Source organism: Cyanistes caeruleus, chromosome 17 (assembly GCF_971803275.1).
Source record: "Cyanistes caeruleus chromosome 17, bCyaCae1.hap1.1, whole genome shotgun sequence".
NCBI lineage: Eukaryota > Metazoa > Chordata > Aves > Passeriformes > Paridae > Cyanistes > Cyanistes caeruleus.
In genome coordinates this window covers 4,516,814-4,530,644 of record NC_141717.1, presented here as the reverse complement: position 1 = coordinate 4,530,644, position 13,831 = coordinate 4,516,814, and the positions used below count along the sequence as shown (strand labels likewise).

At 39.3% G+C, this 13,831-nt stretch overlaps 1 protein-coding gene across 31 annotated transcripts in view; it reads right to left on the bottom strand.

Annotated features, from left to right (window-relative positions):
• Positions 1–13,831, bottom strand: part of RBFOX1 (RNA binding fox-1 homolog 1) — a 1,112,502-nt gene that overhangs the window by 332,211 nt on the left and 766,460 nt on the right. The window contains exon 1 of one of the 31 annotated variants that reach the window (XM_086854500.1): positions 2,719–2,796. The exons of 29 other annotated variants lie outside the window; for them this stretch is intronic. In XM_086854500.1, the coding sequence (XP_086710626.1) occupies positions 2,719–2,736 (18 nt within the window). In that variant the 5' untranslated portion in view covers positions 2,737–2,796. Of the gene's footprint in view, positions 1–2,718; positions 2,797–13,831 lie in introns of those variants that run through there. One more of the 31 variants, XM_086854493.1, reaches the window with a different exon arrangement.

The window sequence follows — 13,831 nt, the reverse complement described above, 5'->3', positions numbered from 1 at the left end:
TTGACAGGGTTAACAGCACTAAAAACTTTCTCTACTTTCTGAAATTTTAAAGCAAGTATTTAAAACCCAGCACCTAATCCAGACTGTTCCATTCAACAGACTGAATTAGTTCCTGTGCTCTGCATTCCTGCACAATGGTTTTAGTTAGCTAAACACGTCCAGCTTGCAATAAAAGCAACTTGATACCACTGTCATGAGTAGAATTAAAAAAAGGCATCAAACTGTTCCAGGATACTGCTTAGTAAGACATTAGAAAATGGGAAAAAACCAAAATTTTCTTTTACTTTGTAAATATCCAAACAGTTTCTACATTACACATGAGGTGAAACAACAGGTAAGCACTGCCACATAAACAAGTGAATAGTCTGAAAAAAATCTCAGTCAATGGAATAAATTAATTTTCAGCCCCTTTAAAAGGGAAGGCTACATTTTCACACAAGTTTGCTACTTTAAATTTTAATATCATTGCTGAGAAGCTTTTTATAATTATATAAAAAATTGATGTGATGCCAGGAGAAAGCATTTCAAGCACTGCTGTGAGTTTATACCTTGCACCTACATCTACTGAAAGTCTCTTTACCTACTGCATCTTTTATATGTGCTGCACCTTAGGTACCTATGCATGGCCACTTAATGGATATTTAGAAACTATAACATTTCAGGGGGAAAAAAAAAAAAAAGTATGAATACAAATCCTCTATTTCCATAAAAAAAACTTCAAAGTAATAATGCTACAATTAAAAAAAAAGGAAAAAAAAAGCTTATTCTCTGCTTCTTCCTACTAACCTTGAGATTTTATAGAAATAATTTAGACTAGAAAAGTTCAATTGCAAATGGGAAGAATACTCAATACCCAGGTGCAGTGGTGCTAAAAGAGAGAGAGGCTGTTTAAAGAATTCTGCAAATCAGAAAAACAGAACAAAACGTACATCATATAACAGAATGTAAGTAAAAAGAACAAAAATAAAAATGGAATGAACACACTTTCAAATGTGAAATATTAGCTACTAAAACCTTTATATGAATTATTAGGAGCTTTGAAAACCAGGAATTGGTGCCATCAGAAAATGCTTGTTCCTATGGTTGTTTTGCTTAAAGAATTTATAGACATCTCTAAAAACAAAAACTAGAAAAGTTCATCAAAAATAAAAAAAATACAGCACACTAAAAGTGATAGAAATCTGCATAGTTACCTGCAAGAAAACAAATTTCACTAAATTTTCCAATTAACAATGTTTCCTAGGCTTGGGGAGGGAGAAGACCCCTGGCTTTTAAACCTTTTGAGCCTGTGCCCCAGAGAAACAGAGTAATCCACAATAATGCATGTCCTTTCACCTCAGTGTGCATGTTAGAAAAGGCTTATCCTCACATATTTATTGTGCATCTCCTTTGGATGATGGCAACTCCAACACCACAGCACGAGCTGAATGAAAGACAGACTGCTGCAACTGAGGGATCTGGTTGATAAATGTAAAGAGAATGAAATGAATCCTTGCAGCAGCAGCAGCTTCCATACAGAAGGGTGGCAAGGGTTAAAAACGAGCAGCAGCCGGGGTTGCTGCTGAATGCACAGCCACAGTGATGAAAATTCAAGGGACTTGTACTACAGAACCCAGAAAAAAAGAAAAAGACAAAATCATAAGGCTCGGTGATTGGTGAGCTCCCGAAACGATAGCACAGGTCAGAGTAGTGAAATAACAAAGTGAAAAGTCTACAAGCAGTGCCTTTTGCACAGATGGCCAAAGTTACTGAGCTAAAGTGGAGGGTCAACAGAAATGAGAAGGAGGCATAAAGGGAGATTTCCAGCATGAACCACGAGCGGTTTCTAAAGAGAAGGAGTGAGTACTGATAATGTCTCTGAGAATTCAGTGTTGCTCCTCTGCAGCTTGTTTTGTGCAGAGGTGGCCCAGATTAGCTGCACGCCTGTCTATTTTTACATACATTTAAATTAAATAAATAAATAGATTGTCAAATGAGATTAGTTTAAAATATTTTCCCAGAAGATGTACAGGCTTTGAAGAGAACACAGAAAAGCTTTTAAGTATGCAGATTTGTTCACTCATTTCTTTGTGGGTTTTATTTTTTTGCTAAGAAAAAAACATTCTGTATCAAAAAGTGGATAAATTCACAGGTTAATAGCTTTACTGATTCAAAACATACATGCCACAACACAACATTATTTTTAAGGTGAGCAGATTTTGCTGCAAGGAATCAGAACAACGCTGAATATAAAATCACAGAAATAGGAACATAGTATCTGTTTCTTTATCTGCAGTTGCCAATTGCCAGAAACTTCAAAAGCCAAGACAGACGGTGACAATTAGTATAAAAGCAAAAGGGTTAAGTAACACACATTAGAAGTTTTAATCCCGTTAAGATTGTTTCATTCCTTACAAAGAAAGCAAATTCTGAGCAGCCACAAGTGATGCAGCATTCGCTTTGTAGCTGAACCCCACAGTGAATCTCACACAATTGCAATAGGTTCTAAGGCAATGAAAAGAAAGCAGTGCACTCTGCCACATCCTGCAAATCATGAAAATAAATTCCAGCTTCACGTTAATGACCCGGCTTGTTTAAACTCTGCCTGGAAACGCGAGCACATGTACTGCACCCCAGCCACGCTCCCCTGCAGCACACACACCTCACATAGCACAGAAATCCACACTCCCAAAGTCCATTTATTAACAAAAGATTGACATGGAGAGAGACACTACCTACCCACAAATACATCATCATCTTGAAAGAGATCAAGGGCTCTGTCAGCAAACAGAAGTCTCCTTACTTCACCAAGTATGTCTGGAAGGAAAACTGAAAACAGTGGGTAGAAAATCTTGCCTTTTTTTCTGTCAAGTCCTCACAGTTCTCTTCTTATACAAGGTATTTTTTTTAGTTTGTTTATGAGGATAGCATTCGTTCAGTGGCTCTTTCTGCGTGTGAAGTGACTTGCTTCAGGCTGTCTTTTTTCTTCCCTTTTCCTCCCTAACTCAGTCTGTCCTTTCTTTACTGTCAAGCTTGCTTAGGTAACAGTTCTTGGTGTATCTATTTAATGAGCAGGTCCGTGCACTAAAGGCAGCCAACTACACTGAGAGAGCGGGAGGAGAAAAAAAAAAAAAAAAGTAATAATAAATAAATAAATGGGAATATACCACTTCCTGATTATTATTATTATGAGATCTACGGACGCCCCCTCTGTAGGAATTTATAGGAGGATTTCTAAGACGCCTTGAGGGAGGGGGGAAATCCTCAGAGTGACTCGGGTGGCTCTCGAGCCATTACCTCTCCCTGCTGAAGGACCCAGTTCACAAATCCCACATTTGAGAAATTTTTAAACTCAAAGCAAAGCTCCTACAGGAAAGAAAGGAACATGTACTGCACCCTGCTTCTGCTTTATCTCTTTAAATGTACTTCAGATAAAAGCTGCATCCAGTCAGGTCAAGGCCTTTCCCAATCTTATTACGCTCACACAGGAGTGTTCAACACACTTTTCTACAGCCATCTACTGTCTCCACAGTGTTATTGCTGCTCTTCCTGCTGCCAGCACGAGAAACAGGGCTTACCAACAGTAAATCAGACTATAGCAAAAGGGCTTGGGCTAATTTGATTTATTTTTGGTAGGATTTGGTTTGTTTTTTTTTCTCCCCTTACCATAATACATATTTCAAAATCAAAGTTAGGATTGTGATTTGCATATTTAATAAAGGTTGATACAGAGATGCATCTTTTGCTCTTTTTTTTAAAAGTTGAATATACTTTATTCAAATTAGTGAGCATGCAAGAGACTTGAGCTTTTTTGATTGACACTTGGACTTTTATCCTTTGCTACAAGAAAATACTTTTAACTCATTTAACTCATCTCATTAAAACGCACAACATACTTACTAAATTGATCAAAATCATCCTCAGGTGAGAAACAACTTTAAAATGTAAAGGAGACAAATCTTAGTTACTTTTAAGGCTGCATTATTGGATTTAAAATCATGCCAGACCTTGTGAACTGGTGCATGCCACACCCTGACCACAACACAGTAATAACTAAAGAAATGAGGCATAAAAATGGCCATGGGAATGAGATTAAACAGAAAATTTGCCTTATTTTTATGCTTGATTATTTGTTATCTTTGGTCACAGACTTCTCAATAAAAAAAAATAAATTAAATATTAAAAAAAAAATAAAAATCCTTTTCACCTTTGGACTCCAATCATTTACATATTCAGCCTGACCATACAAGGTAAAATGTCACCTAGAACAATTAAAATACATTAACTAAATTGCATAATCACTCAGTGCAGCAGGGCAGGTGGCAAATGGAGAGGCACCTGGTGAAACAGCCCATAAAGAGGGTTCACAATAGCAAAGCAAGACTGGGGGGAACAAACTAAACTCCAAAGCACTAAACCAGCTGGAATCTGCCACCAGGGTGAAGTCCAAGTGAAAATAACTGCGGCACCACTGACAGTTCAGAGCTGATTTAACAGAAATAATGAAGCAATCAGTTCATGTGGCAGAGAAACAGATACATAGACACACTCAGAGCTATTGATGCTTCATCTGTGAAATGCTATGGCCAGGTAAAATGTTGGTTTTACATGTTTTAATGTTGTTTTAAATGTTGCCTCCTCTTTTAGTGGAGGCAAAAGGCAAAGATTTAGCACAGCAGTTCCTAAAGTGATAACTTTTACTATAATGTACAACGACAATAACATTTATATAAATTTAGTGAGGATTCAGGAAATAAAGCCACTTCCTTCACCTGGCTAGACTCCAAGAGGAAAAGAAAACCCTTTTGTTTCCAGTTTTGAGTTGTTTAAAGCATCAGTTTGGGCGCCAGTTCTCAGCACTCTACCTGGCCAAGCCTGTCACCTTTAAGCTGTACATTCACCTGCTTTCAGTGCACCGTGCTCTGCAGGCAGTTACACTGTAATAAACCTGAAATATCATGTTAGAATGAATTACATTATACTGGTTAGGCTGAAAATACATTTTCTGATAATGTATCTGAACATCTGCCAGCCAGCAGTTCTTTCTATCTGCGCACCTCAACTGAACACGGGAGGCTTTAGAATTTTCAAAGACTAGTTAAAGATTTTATTAATGTGATAAAAGACTGTGCACAGCTATTGCCTATAAATCACTTCTGTATCAAAATTTTCCTGTTCTGGAGCATAGGTAGCATGTGAAACTTCAGGGAATGGTGTCCCAAGGCTTTCAACTTCTCTAAATTCTCTTTGTTATTAAATTGGTTACTCATTTAATTCTTCACATCCTATTCCTCCAAAGAAGAAGAACAGTTTCTAATGCTGCTGTACAAAACCATTCATTTGAAGTGTTTTATTTTTCACTGAGATATTATTCAATGCTTTGTTAGATCATCTGCAATCCCTGTGCAGGTAGAAAAACGTGGATAAAAAGACCAAAAGCAGGTATATTGCTCTGGTTTTTGCACCTGTGGCTGAAGTTTAAACCAAACCCTGTTTTCTGAGGTCACTTCTCACATGGTCTGGATTTGCAAACAATGCAAAAAAAAGTAAATAGAAGGTACTGACCACAATCATTTTAACAAAGGCTGGTCCAAGAGAGCTGACACTGGGTTCAGGTCAAAGGCTACTGAAATCAATGAGAACCTTGTTGTTCTTTTTTAAAAAAGCCAGTCAGAAACTGTTACCAATCTTTGGGCCTTTGCTCTTTGCTGCTGGAATGGCCCAGTTCCTCTGATGCTCCCAAAGATGTTTACAAGGGGCTCTCCCAGGTAATTCCAGAACCAGCATTGCTGGGTGAGCTTCTACCACAGCCTGGACTTTGATAATCAGAATATCTTTGATTTTCCCTACAGAATCACGAGGGATTAGTGGGATATTAAGGGTCAATAAAAATAGTTGGTAACAGCAACAATGAAATAATAAATTGTGTACTCATAATTAATCAGGATAAGTTATATCTGTGATCAGCACATTCTTATTGGCACCTCAACAGTTCCCATTTCTAAAAAATCAAGCTCTAGATTCTAGGAGTTCCATTACCTTATTAAAGGACCATAATTCATAGACATATCTTGGCATATTTATTAATGACACAGAAGATTGGAAATAGCACTGATATTGTGCTTACTGCATTGGAAGATAAGAAAATGCAGACTAAGTTCCTCCTTTTGCAGGGGATGTAAGACTCCTAGGAACTGCAGGAATATTAAAACAAGCTCAGTGCTAGACACTATAATCTCTGTTTTTCTAGGTGCTGTATGATCATACAGAAGGGTATCAAAATCATAGATTTGACTAATGGACCACAAAGACAAAACTTACTGACTTTAATGAGTCTGTGTTCTCAACTAACATCTCTGTTCTTCCAAATTTAAACCAGAGGGATTTAATAATTCTTAAAAACCAAAAAGCCTAATAAAGGAGGGAGGGAATGTGATGGTAATGATTACACTGCCATTACTGGTAATGAACTGGTTTGTTTTACTTCAGCTTCCCCAATAAAAGATACAAATGATGCACATGATACATGAGCTGCAACAATGCTAAAATGTCACATAATTTACACAGAATACAAAAAAAAATTTGAAGCATTTGGAAGGCTAGAAAAATTTGTGTTTGTGCTTAAATCCCACCCCTTAACAGCCTCATCTATTATGACTGTATATGAAATGAAAAGCTGCAAATTGTTAGGAAACAAAATAAGCCCTTAATCTGTTCTTGTGTCACTGCAGTTTTAAGAGGGTGGCTTTTGCTGTATTTTTTCTGGCTTTTGCTTTTCAGATTTCAGCATAAATGCAGAAGAGCAACTGAAGTGCAACTTGATGTACAGCTCTGTTGGTTTATAAACTCTGTGTTTTGACCACATGGTTTCTGCTTTTGTTTTCTTTTTCCATTTTCAATTAATTTCTATTATTTTAGTCCTTCTGTCACATTTGATGCTAGAAATTGGTTTCTGTGCTGATTTTCTGTACAACAAGGTCAGAATATTGTCCCAGGAAAGCCTGAGGAGCAAGCAGCCAACCACCTGGCCATTGAAGCTCAGCACAATTTCAATCCCCAGTCAGGATTCCTGGCTGGATTGTGATTCCCGTGATTCCTGGCTGATTCCTGGCATGAACTGTGCTCAGTGCACACACCAAGGGGGACAAGCAGGATGGAGGCAGGTGGGAGCTTCCTCAGATCCCAGATTCCATGGGATGCCCACAGCTGATCATTTCCCACAGAACCAGACAGATAAAACTCTGCTTTCCCTCTTCTCAGCACAGCAAGGTGATGGCAACAGGACAATGAGGGGTCTGCTCCTTTGTGTGCTACAAACACTTCATTTGTGATGAACAAATGGCTGATTTCTCCCAACACTCAAATCATTCTATCCTGACAAAACTCAAGGTAACTAAGTGATTATTACTAAGGCAAATTATTAGTGATCATTGCTCAGTTGGTAACAGCTCAACCAATCCCTCACCCGTAATTTCAGAGGCTGGTGCTGCATTGCTGCTGCTTCTTCACTCTCTTTGGTGAGAACAGTCTCAGCCAACTGTTCTGCCAAAGAAAACCTCACACAATCTCTCCTGGTTTTAGGATGTCACTGGACTCCAGCTCCAGTCTGATCACAGAGGGTGTCACTGTGGGTTGATGATTGATTTGACTTTACTTAAATAAGGTCTGTGGAAGAAAGGTTTAACACAAGGACAGGGGGATCAGAATTTTCCTGCTGAAAAAAAAAAAAAGAGTTTTAACTAAATTTCCTGAAATGTTAGTACAGTTCTGTTTATTTCTGGACGATGCCCAAGTGTGTGTGCAAATCTTCCCCTTGACTTCAGATACTCTGCTTATACAGATCACAAAAAGAAACAAATCTGTTTCAGCATGTAATCATTCACACTTGAGCAAAGCAAGCTGGATATCAAATATTGAGTACTGGTAACAAGTGGTTCTCAGTTCATCTGTTCCTTGAGAACTTAGATTGGTTGAATAAAATTGAATGAATTAAGTATCTCAGGACACTCTGGAGCAGAAAAAATAAACTAATGTCATCAGTAAAATTGCCTCCAGGCAAATGTTTGCTTAGCTTTAGTCAACATCTTCTTTCCACTGCCCATGAAATCTTTGCTCCAAGAGAACACAAAGACGACTCGCAATCTTTTAATGCATTTTTAAAACCTGGCAGAGGGTATTTCCATCTTCACAGTAGGACACATAATTATATTCTCCTTAGAACAGGCTAATCTGAAACCAGCTATTGCTAACTATTATCTAGCTATTGAAATAAATAAAAAAAAAATCTCTTTTCAAGATATTACACAAATTTGCTTTGGGTAAAGATCTGCTCCCCAGTAGTGGAGCCAGCTAATCCCATTCCTCAGGTAACATCAGCCCCATGCTGCTGCTGGCAGATCATCAATCATCTCTCACCTCAGCTCATGGGCTGGGAGAGGGATGGCACTCAGATAAATAAATAAAACTTGCCACACTTGCACAATAAATCAATACAAAGTTGTCTCTAGGATTTCTTTAAGTAATTGCAAGTATTGTAAGGTAAGATTTTGTTCCAAAAAGGGGAGTAGGGGTTAACATTTGGTAATCATCACTAATATGATAAAAGGTTCCTACTGCAAATGACTTAAGGACTTCTTCCCTGTAATTTTCAGTTTATGAGTATATAAATTGCTTTGTTATTTAGTGCAGGCTCCTTAAATCCTGAAGTCTTTATGCACGGGATGATAACAAATGGATCAGTTTTACCACTTGTAATAGTTCAGTAAATCATGGTACAGCCTACCTTTCAGCAAAGCCATCATACAGAACTTATCACAGCAAACCTATCAGCTGCTATTTCTGACTATATATCTGACAAAACTAATTCATGCTCTGTCTTCTCGTCTCACTTGTTTTTTAACAAGGTGAGAACAGCCTCCTGACTGAGGGTGGCTGGTATCAGTGTTTTGACTCGGTGAGGGACAGGCACATCCACAGTGTGTGCTGGGCACACGTCCCCTGCTCCCAGAGCATCACTGTGCATCAGCCCTGCCATAAAAAAGGTGACAAACCTGCTCCTGTGCCACCTGCAGCCCCAGGAACAGCAGCAGAGCCCATCAGGCTGGCCAGCACCTCCAGCTTTGCTCACAGGCTCATGTGGGGCTCTGCAGCAGTGTCCTGGTGCAGGCAGTGCCCATCTCCTGCAGGTGACAAACGAGGAGACACAGGACAGGGTTCTGGGGGGCACTGCAGGGCCAGGGCATCTGCCTGGAATGGAAAACTACAAAACTAATCCTGCCTGTTCAGAGAGAAAACAGGGAAAAGGAGTTATGTAAGAGGATTGAGATATCTACAAAACCAGACAAAAAGCTGACGCTACAGGTGCTAATCACTCCCTGTATATTAGCAGTGCACAGGAACAGCCCTGAGTTAACTCCATTAACAAAACAGCTGACTTTGGCATTTTGGAGACAACTGCTGTCTCACAATTCCTCCCTCATTAAAGCTGTTTTTTTTTTTATACCACATCACAATTGCAGAGTGTAAATCCTGCACAACTGCTGGGCTATTTCTTGCACAAGTAGTGGCTGTGTTTAAGTCGGGGAACTCACACTTTACACACTGAATTCCCCAGTCAGGTACACAAAGTGATGGTCTGGCATCAGCCTGGAAATAACAACTGTCTTCAGAATCTTCTACTCCTCATTCTCAAGGAAATCAGAGACTGTTTGAGGAGCTCTAATGGCACCATCGCATCGAGAAAAGGAAGCCGTGATGCTGCTCTTTAATAAATCAATGCCTCTTTGGCTGCCTTCCAGACCACAAAAACACTTTGGGCATCTCTGCCTACCTTTCATTTTGTGACTTGTAGGACCCTCTCCATCATCTTGATGTCTGCAGATTTTCTCCATTGTCCTTTTTCTTTTTTTTGGCTTCTACCATGAGATTCACAGAACATTTGCCTTTAATAGGTCTCAGACTAAATTTTTCCAGAAACCCTTGACATTTTCTGAAACCTGAAATTTGTGTATTAAAGACAAATAAGCAGTGAGACAGTAATTCAGGCTGCACCAGTGTTTTCCTAAAGCCTGCAACGTGCTGTATGCACATGCATGGCCAAACTGATCTGATTTTCACAAGTGGCCTCAAATTATTTTGACACCACTTCAAAAATCCTGGGAAATTTCTGTCCATCAGTCCAAACCCTGAGAGAGGACCCAGGGAGTGCCAGGAGACCAAAGGAGATGAAGAATGCTTTCTGGGATTCTGGCAGAGGGAATGTCTTCCTGGCATCTTGGAGCAGACACATCTATGAATGGGTGTGAATGCAGCCATCCATGGTCTGTTCTTGTTCACACTGGAGGCTTGAAAGCACAAAGACTCATTTCTAGGATTTCTTTAAAAAGGACATGGCTGGTTTTGAGGAAAAGTTGTGTGTTTCTAGAAGAAAGTTAAATGCAGCACAACTGCAAAGGAGGTCTTGTGGTTGAGTAGCTGCCCATCCTGCTGGGACAAGAGACTGTGCTAGCGCTTGATAACCGGGTCACTGTACCCCTTCCAACGTCCCCACAGGAGGAATGGTGTTTTTCCTGGTCTTAAAAAAAAATTGGGAGTGTGCAGCTTGTTGCAAAAGGTCAGATTCAGAATAGTTTTCTCTACATGTTTCAAGCCTTACAAAGCATGGCAGTGTTCCTGCACAGCCACCACTGGGCCAGCAAAGCAGGCAATAATCAAACCAACCTGCGAGCACTTCAGATTCCTCCTCTGCCTTGCAGGACCATCAGAAATTCCTTCAGCAAACAGAAGCTGGATTGCCTGACTATTCATTCTCACAACTAAAAAGTTCACTTCTCATACAGTTCTTCTGCCTGAAATCAAAATACTCCCTGCATTGTCTCCCCTTCCATGAGCTGCCCGTCCTTTCCATTATTAAATTGATCGTACATTAGAGATGCTGTGTTTACCTCAGATACTCTCCATTATGAGGGATCCAGCCTGTACACTAAATATTTAATTGGTGTTCTGAGATGCTCTGAATCTATGTATTTGCTACTTTCCTAGGGGGTTCATGGTTCACATCAGTTGGATACTTCTTTCCCAGCAACAAAATGCAAAGTTCACTATTTCCAACAGCAAATGCACAGGTACTGACACTGAAAAGAAACCAAAACAAATTACACTCTGTTCTGAAGTCAGTGACATTCTAGAAATAAAACCTCTGTCTCAACCCAAAATGTAGATTCTTCTGCTAGTACAGGCTGATAAAACTTTGTGTATGTGTGAAAACTGAGGGTTTGTTTTTTTCTTTTTCCCCTCAGGAGGAAAATGCTCCAGTAGCATCACAAGGAGTGGCTGTTCCACACTTTGCTGTTCCATCTTTCATCAGAGACAGAATCACCAGCACAATGGCAACACTGATGCAGCCCAGAGCTACTGCTCAGTCCTGAGCAGCTTCCCATGGCAAAAGGTTGGTGGCACTCGGGCTGAGGCTAAAAGAGCATCAGCAAGGGGCAGAGCAAACATCTGCTGCTCTGGTTTTCAGAAACAGCCCACACCTGAGGAGCAGGAGCAGGTTCTGGGAGCCCAGAGCTGGTAACAGTGTGGAAATCCCTTCTCTGGGACTGCCACGCTCAGCTGGGCTCCACTCACAGAGGAAATGCAAAATGCTGATCAAAGGCATCACAGCACTGACTGCTTTTCACTGAGCAAGACCTTGCTAAACCACAGCATCTTTGCAAACTGAGCTTTGCAAGCAAACAATATTAAAGCTTTTCAAAAGATACTTTGATTTTTTCTTTTTTTTTTGACATGAAATTCCTTGTGCCAATATGACAAACAAGCAGACACCAATCAAAACTGGGTACCCTGCTTCTATTTAGTTACTGTCTCCTAAGAACACTTTACATTCAGAGCAAAGGGGTAACAAGCAGGGCTTGTTTTCCAGCCTGACCTGCACTTCAAAGGATGGAATTCTCCATGAGCAGGGCTCGTTAATGCAATTCTTTGCAGGCAGGGAGACTCTGGGCTGCAGGATCAGGTTGCATAAAGCCCATCTGGCCTCTCAGAGGTGATATTTGGTGTTCTCCTCTGGGCACTGAACTTGGATGCTCTCTGCACACTGAGTGAGTCTCCACCATCACCCACTGCTCTGAATAAAAACTGAATTAAACATTTCTGTGGCTGTGGAAACCCAAACTCTGAAGTCAGGGAGTACCAACACCTAATTAAACACATGAGACAATTCTCCTTGCCTCAGATACATCTTGTAAGACTATTTCTATGTTCCAAATTCCAATCTAATTCCAAGGATTTCCCATTCTTTCCTCCACCTGGCCAAGGAAAGGCACTCCCTGTGCCTGCAGCAGGAACCTAAGCAGGGAAGAGGCTGATTGCTGCAGATAATGCATTTGAAGTGCATCAACACCATGCTTTAGTGCCAGCAGCACAGCAAAATAAACAGTGCCAGCATTTGGGTGGGGTTTAGTTCAGAAAAACACACAGGAACATCAATCTGTTTTTATTATTTACTGTAATAACATCAAAAAATCTTTGTTTCAACTGTATTTCCTCTATATTATATCACCACACTAATGGCAGTATGATTATAGATGCTGAACTTCTTTTTTTAATAACTTCAGTGTTTGCCAGCACTTTCAAAATAAAGCTTGGGTGATTCTGACTAAGACATGGAAATGTATTTTCATTAATCAATTTGAGAAATTAGTTTTTTTCTTTTCCTTTCAACTTTCTTTAAATAAGAGCCAATGTTTTTCACAACATGATATGTTTGGTATCAGATAAGCCACAGAGTTCTATAAAAGCTGTAAAAGTCTGAGACACAAATGTAAACCTAATACCATTATGCATTATTTTGGAGTCGCTAATACATTTTCAAAGATATCAGAGAAAAAATAACTAAATTTTTTGGGTTTAGAATTATAATTTTAACATACTGAATAGAATATGGGAAACTTAATTTTCTGCAGCCATTACATTTGGTTTTCAAATTAGAAAGAACTGCATGGCAATGCTGGCACACCATGATTGCCCTGCCTGATGTTAACATGTGAAAAAAAAATCCAAAATTTGGATAATAATGAGACAAGAAAAGTTTTGTTATATCTTTAACACTGATGAATTTTCAAAATATTTTATTGTCTGTGTAAAACAGATACCCTGGATATAAGATAACTAAAAGAAACCCCCACAGTCCCATAGTGGACTCCACATTTCCAGCTGAGCACATGACTGGGAAGGTGCCCAGTACCCAAGACCTGCACATTTCAAAGGCTTAGGAAAATTTAGGTTAAGTGAATTTATGTTTTGGGTTTTTTTCCCCTAGATTTACAGATGTTTGTTTGGATTTTTTAAAAAGGTGTCTGTTTAAAAGTGAAAGAGAATAGTAAATAATTACAGTAACAGACCTTTAATGTATTATTATCCACGCAAACATTAAAAAATTCCTCATTTCAAACTAAATGATAAGTACAATGAGAATTTAAATATCTGCACTAGTGGAAGCAGGAGTGCAAATGAAGTAGGAGATATCCTGGAGTTGAGAGCCTAATAATTGAGCCCAAACTCCAAAATATAAACTACCTTTTCAAAGAACACGATGCCAGGTTTTTCTTTGGGCACTGGGGCAATGCCAGGTGAAAACTCCTGGGAGATTTCATTCCAAAAAAAAGGGAAATGCCAATCAAGAAAAAAAGAACAAGGAGGGAGTTAAATTATCAAAAGGCTGATATTTTTTTTTTCCCCAGTGTCTACAGGTTTTAGATACAAAGGTATGAGCACAAAAGTATGTGCCTGGAATTCTCAGCAAGCAGAATGTTTACAATACCTTTATGGGAAGGAGCAAACAGATGATTGG